Genomic DNA, 7481 nt, shown 5'->3' on the forward strand with positions numbered 1-7481 from the left:
AAAAAAAATAAATAACAAAAATTAACAGAATTGCTGTTCCACAATGAGTTTGAATGCTTATGACCAGGGAAGTTAGCTAATATTTAGAAAAAGTAAAGGCTTAAAGGAGAAGAAATTTCTAACTGCAGAGATAGCAAAATGAAGGTTAATGTAAAAGGCAGTGTGAAAGGCTAGAAAAGACTGGAGAGTCTGAACTTTGGGAAGCTAAAGATGACTTAAATTAGACTGAAATGAGGGAGAACAAAGGCAATGAAGCGTTACAGGGAGCTGTGAAAGGGAGCGCCTTGGGTTCTGAGAGCCCTCAGTCAGCCTGTGGTGCTTCAGAGCAGAAACCTAGAATGGATACTTGAAAGACAAACGTTGGCTGCTGATGGAATGAAACGAGGCTCTGGATTTCTTTCAGAGCAGAACCCACTTGACACAGTCCAGCAAGGCTGGAGTTGGTGGCAGGCACTTAGGCACCTGGGAAGAAGGTATCAGCCTTCAAAACACAGGTGATTTGGGTTGTCATCTAAGTCTTGTTTATTGTGTCTAACAGCAGTGACTTGACTTCAGATGTTGATAGTTTGTGCTACTAGGGTGTCTTACCTTAGAAGCCTGAATTCTCATTGTGCTTCTGAACAGATAATGTTCTCCTACTACCCACACTTGGGTTTCTGTTCACACCAGCTGCTGCTTGCTTATCTTCATATTCTGAACTCACAGGGCAGTATTGAAGCCATGATGATAGCTATAAATACGTGGTGTGAATCCTCTGACCTGGAGGAAAGTGAGGCTCAGCTAGCACAGGCCTGACACAGCCTGCTAAGAGCTAGGGGAGACAGATACGATGGTGTCTTAGAGTCCAGACACCACAGCAAAATTCATACTCGCTTTGACCAAACTTAATACACTGATTTTTATTTACAAGAATGTGAAAGACTTCGTTTTAAATAACAGCAAATTTCATGTGTACTAATAGTCGTATGGCTGAAGCTGTCTCAAAGGCGTTCTCTCAGGGATTCAGAATATGCCTAAAGGGCTTTCTTCTCAAGGTATTCTTACTGTAAGTGCTACTCTCATGAGAAACACATTCTCACCCTACCTCTGGAACACTACATATTTGGCTCAGCTGGACACAGAATCTAGAATCTCAAGCAAATCAGATACAACACATACATCCCTAGAAATTCCTCAGAAACTCAGAGACATATTTTGACAGCTTTAAACATCACTTTATATGTTTGGTAAATGTTTATTAGCACCTATATGCAAGGCACAATGACAGGTAAAAGACATTCTCGGTGTGATCAATTCATGAAGGACTCATTACTGCCAAGTGAATAATAAGAGCAGCAGTCCCCCCAATCAAGAGCCATCCGTCCAGGAGAAACAAGTGCTGCGTAAAGGCCACTAGTCATTCAGAAAGGCCCAAGAAATCTGACACATGAGAACAAAACTCTTCAGATCCTAGCTCTTCCAGCCAATATTCCCATGCCGTCTTATCAAGTATTATTCCAATCACTTTCTAAAAGGTACATGATAATTCAGCTCACCCAGAATATATTTTCTAATACCAGATAATGTAATTAGTAAATAAACCCCCATTCACAAATTCTGTTGCCAGCAGGCTCCACAGTGGCTTCAGTTCAATGACAAATGAGCACCAACTTTGCTATGCATACATGAGGTCACTGTGACAGAACTTTCTTCCCGACGTGGCTCCTCTGATGTTGAGTGAGGTATGAAGTTTGGGTGAAGCCTTTTCCACACGTGTCACACTGATAGGGCTTCTCGCCAGTGTGGATTTTTTGATGTTCAATAAGGCTTCTATTCTGAGTAAAACTTCTGTCACACTCATTACATCGGTAAGACACAGGAGTTTCGGCAGTTTCCCACTGGCTTTCCATCTTGGCCTTTCCTACCTCTCCAAGCTCACTTCTATCACCGTGGACCGTCTGGTGTCTCAGGAGATGTGAACTCCGCCTAAAAGCTTTGCCACACATGGTGCACTGGTATGGCTTCTCCCCAGTGTGAATCTTGTGATGTTCAAGGAGACTGCAGCTTTGGCTGAAGGTTTTCCCACAGTCCTCACACTCGTAGGGCTTCTCTCCCGTGTGTGTTCTCTGGTGTTTGATAAGGTCTGAACTGTGACTAAAGACCTTGCCACACTCTTCGCATTCATATGGCTTCTCACCTGTGTGGACTCTTTGGTGAATGACGAGGGCAGAGCTCCCTATGAAGGCTTTCCCACACTCCTCACACTCGTAGGGTTTCTCTCCAGTGTGGATCCTCCTGTGCTTGGTCAGGCCAGAACTTTGGGCAAAGTTCTTTCCACATTCGTGGCAAAAGTGCCGCCTGCTCCCTATAGCATTTTTCTGCTTTGTTTGTAACTTGTCCTCCTGTTCATCAGCTTCGACACAAGCAGGAACTTGGGCAGAGTCCTCACCCAGGTGGCACAGAGTCTTGCCAGGCTCTTGTCCTCGACACTCCTCAGCTGGACACGTGCCCCTGATCTTTGCCTGCATTTCACCACCTGAAACAACAAGGGCCAACAACGGTGAGTTAGGCCGTGTGGGAGGAAGGCTGTGTGATGGGCCCCAGAGCCAGGAGTGGACAGAGCTTCTGCATGGCAAGGATTCCAGTGCAGGGACGAGGATGGGAGCAAAGGTACCAGAGGAGGATACCTGTGAATGGAGTGGGGGTCCTGGAAGGAGGTGCAGGTGGGAATGGAGGGGGTGGGGCAAGAGGCTAAGGACTGTGCTGGGGACACTCGTACTGCTAGTTTGGGAGAGGGGGATGCGAGTCACTAAGGTGGGGCCACACATGAGGATTAGATGCTAAAGGGGCCGGAGCAGAAGGTGGCAGTAAACAGGGTAGGGATTTCTGAAATATTCTGCAAGAAACAGCAAAAGTAGGGATTTAGACTTTGGTCCTGATCAATCAGATAGGAACTGTCATCTCTGCAGTCATGCCAGTAGAGGCAAGGTGCCCAAACAGAAGTGTCATTCGTACTGGGAGTTCAGTTTGGAGCCCCTACTATGCTGCTATGTTGGTAAACCTTGATTGTCAATGTGACAGGTTAATGGGATACTAACCCTAGAAATGTGCTAACCTGTTGATGAGTTTGTAGCTATATGGGCTGTCAGAGACAGAGCCCAGCTGGGGGAGGTGGATCATAAGGGTGACACCTGGAGACCTGACCTGGTGCCTGGCCCCTTCCTCTCTGGCCTTTGTAACCCACACTGCTTCCTAGCTTCCATGAGGTGACCAGCATTCCTCAGTCACACCTATCTGCCATGACACTTCTGCTCTCAAGCTGGCTAACGGGACTGAAGCCTCTCAAGTTATCAACTGAAATAAACTTCTCCCTTAAGTGGATCAGAGCACTTTTGTCCTACAATGGGACAAGGGACTAGCTGAGTGACCTCTGACAAGTACTGTGGTGGTTGATACATTCTGTGAGCTTGAGGGCTCAGAAGCCTTGCTGGATCAGCTCAGCGACTCCACGCAGCTGCCGCTCCTTCCTTTGCCTTTCGCTGTTTCCACCTCCATGAACTGCTGCCTTGTGCCTTGTGCTGCTCTGCCTCAGAGCCAGCCAAGTATAGACTGAAACCTCCACTAAGTGTGAACTAAATAAACCTTTCCTTCCTTAATTTTGGGTGTCAGGTATTTTGTCCCAGCGATGAGTAAAAAATAACCCAGACAAGTACTTAACCTCCTGCGCCTCCACACCCTCACCTCTAAGGTCACTGTAGTCAGTGCTTAAGGTTGCGTCTACCTCACACTTTGGCTCCATGGCCCGTTTTCTGAAGTGTCCCTCAGCTTTCTTCAGTCAGACTTAGAAAGAGGAAGAGAATCAACACTTACTGAGGATCTAGTGTGAACCAGACCAGTACTGAGGGCTGCAGCTCCACCAGCTGACCCACAATGACTATAATAATGACTATAGTAAAGAATCCACAGGTCACAAGGTTTAGGGAGCTAATTACAGAGCTGGTCAGAAATAGATCACAGACAGTCATTCTGCATCCAAGTATCTTCTGACAGCTCAGCATCATGAGCAGGAGAACCAGTGCTCCTGTGTCTTACCTAGGGAGCTGGGGTGCTCACAGTTCCCCTGACTTTCACTTCTGCAGAATTTCACCGAAGGACCCAGCTGTGTCCACCCAGGGGCGAGCATCAGGGCCACGCCCTCCATTTTCAGGAACTCCTACAACAATAAATAGTCCCACCTTGTACCTTTCACCCATCACCACTCCCAAAGCAGCAGGTGCACAGAATGAATTTACCCCTTAGAGGGGCCCGTCAGGAGGAAGTGGCACACCTGGTTTACTTAAACCTAGCCAATCAGATCTTTATCCAAAAAGAACTAGCAACAAGCAAACAAAAAGACAAGACATATTACATCTAAACCGTCTAGAAAGCAGAAAGGCTTGGAAAACAAGAGGCAGTGCAGCAAAGGGGATAGAAATACACTACGTCTTCAAAAGATGTGTGCTATGTTTGGGAAGAGGGAGTGGGGGGCTCATTTACATTAATTTTTTTTAACTCCAATGAAATCTTAAGTGCAATAAGGAAAAAATAAGAGAAAGCAAAGGATACAGAGCAGTTCTCAAATACTGAGAACCTCAAGCAGGACCTGTAAATTGCAGTGACAGGAAAATCGAGGCTTAGTGCAGATTGTTTCTACTGAAATATAACCAACTCCAGGCTAAAAGGACATGCAGTAAATGTTGCTTCAAATGTAATTTTCAGAAGGCAGAGGCCAGGTCTGTTCCTCAGCAAAAGTGTGCTTTATTATACTGTATGTTAAAAAACAGGGCTGAGTGGGGGCTGAGGAGATGGCTCAGTGGAATAAGCGCTTCCCTGGCAAGCGCAAGGGCCTGAGTTCAATCCCTGGTTCCACCAAAAAAAAAAAAAAAAAAACCAGGGCTGAGGATATAGCTCAGTGGGGGAGAGCTTATTTAACACATGTAGGGCCCTGGGCTCAATTTCTAATTTCTACTGCAAAACAAAAATAACACTAAACAAACAAACCACTGTCACAATGAAACCTTCAGTTTGAATTTACTAAATTGCCACTGTTTTTGTTTTTTTTTTTTTTTTTTTTTTTTTAGGGAAGGGTCTACAGGGTGTTCAGGATCTCACTACTAGGTCAAACTCATAGTGAGCCACCTGTTTACAGCCTCCCAAGAGCTGGGATTACAGGCGAGCGCCACCACGCCCAGTCTCAATTGCCATCTCAGCAAGCCCGAGTGGAGCCAGCAGAGCAGGCCCAGGGAACCCCCAACACTGAGCCTGCTTGTAGGTGCTTTAATCCACTGAGCTATTTGGCTGGCCCTAAATTGCCACTGTTAAAGAAGAAAATCCCAGTGAAGACAGAGCTGTCTGTGGAAATGGGATGGGAAAGATGAGAGCAGCACAGAGAGGACTTCAGGGTCACATGGAAAAAGGAAGAGCCTCTAAGTGGACACCGAATGAAGCATACAGTGATAAGCAATGACAGTGTGAAAACACTCAAATCTCATGTGGATCTGGGGTAGAATGGGGTAGAACTGGGGAGCCAGGAACCTGAGAGGAAGCTCAACCGCAGGGAAGGTGCAGGGGTCAGGGGAGACTCCAGCTCACCTGGGACTCTGGAGCAGATCTGGCAGCTGCCATGACATCTCTGCTTCTGCCTCCCTGAGCAAACCCAAGGACCTGCAGAACTTAGAAGGAAAGAAGCTCTGGATGAGATCTACTCAGGTATTCAGTAGCCCTCCAGTGTGGAATCTAATATCAAAAACCAGACTATTGGATTCTTACTGAAAAGCTCATGCCGAGTGTGTTCCTTTCTAAAGGGCAGAATCCCTTCCAGCTCCCATCCTAGGGCCTAAGGAGTTCAGCTTATCCTACAGATACTCAAAAATCACATGCACAAGTTAGTAGGAGGGGTGCAAAACTTACTAGGAGGGGTGCAGAACTGACTACGAGTGGTTAAATAACACAACATGAAAACAAAGACTTCCATGTTTTAGAGCTTCTAATATTCTGTTTGGAGATGAGGATAGGGTTTTGGAGAAGGCTGTTACGTGTTTGTTTGTTTGTTTGTTTGTTTGTTATGTATTTGGTACAGAGTCTCACTACGCAGCTGGGACTCCTAGTGATCTCGTTTTCAGCCTCCCCTACGCAGGTACTTAGCTTGCTGAGCTATCTCACCAGCACTTGTTCTCTTTGTTGTTAAAGAACTTGATCAGATTCAAAAGACACATAGAAACCAGATGTTTCCCTATAAGAAGTGAACTTTGCAAGGAACAGAACATGAGTTAGTTTAGGCCAATGCTAGTGTTGAGAACCCAACAACGCGTTGGTTGGCGTGTCTGCATGCTGTATACCTTCGAGCCCTGCCCAAATGTTCACAGAGATGAACACCCCAAAACACGTAGCAGTTTGCTACTGAATGAGTTTCCACTCTGTTTAACCTACATACTTTAGAAAGCATAGCTTTGTTTGTAGGACTTTTAGTACTCCTTGAATATGCTGATTGGCTTTACAAATTCTGCCTTATTTTCTTTGTACCACTTTGGATATCTAAAATTGTATTGTTGATATACTTGCTATCTTTCTCTGTAGAAAGTAAACCCTCCTAGAGCAGAGCCTGCCTTACTCAGCTACCAACGCTGACTGCCATAGGAAGGGCTCTATAAATACAGTAAATGAATGCAGAGTACTCAGAAGTGTTGCAGAATAAAGTCTGCAGATGCCAGTTTTGATGAAGTCTTACTTCCTATGTCCAGCTTTAAGAAAACTTTCTACTATTTAAAACCCTTTTTTAGTTTCGGTCTCAGGGGTCAATCATAACTGTCAGTGGATCTTTTCGGTGACCCTTACTGAAGTCTTCAGAAGTCCTGGGCAAAGGCACGTGCACGCCCCAAGGGTCAAGCTTACCCAGCAAACACTAGGCCACATTAAAAACCCCACGACTCACGCACGAAGCAGCACTCACTGGTGTCCCATGTGGGCCGGGATCGCCGCGCTGCGTGCTTGGGCAGAGGCTTCACTGCCTGGACTTGGTCACTCTCTGACCTCTGGGCCGCTGTCACCAGTCCCGCCTTGCAGCCCTGAAGTGCTTGTCCCCGGTGGCTTAAGACCTAGAAGACATTCATTGACTTTCGTGTATCCATCAAACATTTCTATCCAGCTAACTACGTGTAAGCACTTTCTAGGTTCTCCGCACCGTTCATCAGCGCTCTGCGTCCAGTGAGTCACTGAACGCAGACAGCCCTGTGCGCTGCTACCATCTGGGTCCCGTGGTCGGCACACCGAGGCCGAGCGTAAGCAGCTCACCAAGACCCTCGGCACGGAGAGCGGGCGCTCGGCGGCCCGGCCCGGCTCTACCTGCGGCTCCCCGCGCCTCCGCGGCCCGCGCTCCAGCAGCGCCGCCGCCTGCTCCAGCACCAGCAGCTCCACGATCTGCTCCTTGCTGCGCGTCTCGGGCCGCAGCCACCGGCGGCAGCGCT

General features: G+C 47.0%; 1 protein-coding gene across 1 annotated transcript; it reads right to left on the reverse strand.

The window, feature by feature from the left end:
* Nucleotides 1–1181: 1181 nt before the first annotated feature.
* Nucleotides 1182–6141, reverse strand: Zkscan4 (zinc finger with KRAB and SCAN domains 4). Its single transcript, XM_023712109.1, is given in 4 exon segments — nt 1182–1685; nt 1688–2515; nt 4072–4192; nt 5611–6141. Coding segments are annotated over 4 exon segments (1044 nt in total). The 5' UTR covers nt 5644–6141; the 3' UTR covers nt 1182–1623.
* Between the last annotated feature and the right edge of the window lie 1340 nt (nt 6142–7481).

The sequence above is a fragment of the Octodon degus genome, unplaced genomic scaffold (genome assembly GCF_000260255.1).
Source record: "Octodon degus isolate 3935 unplaced genomic scaffold, OctDeg1.0 scaffold00023, whole genome shotgun sequence".
Classification (NCBI taxonomy): domain Eukaryota; kingdom Metazoa; phylum Chordata; class Mammalia; order Rodentia; family Octodontidae; genus Octodon; species Octodon degus.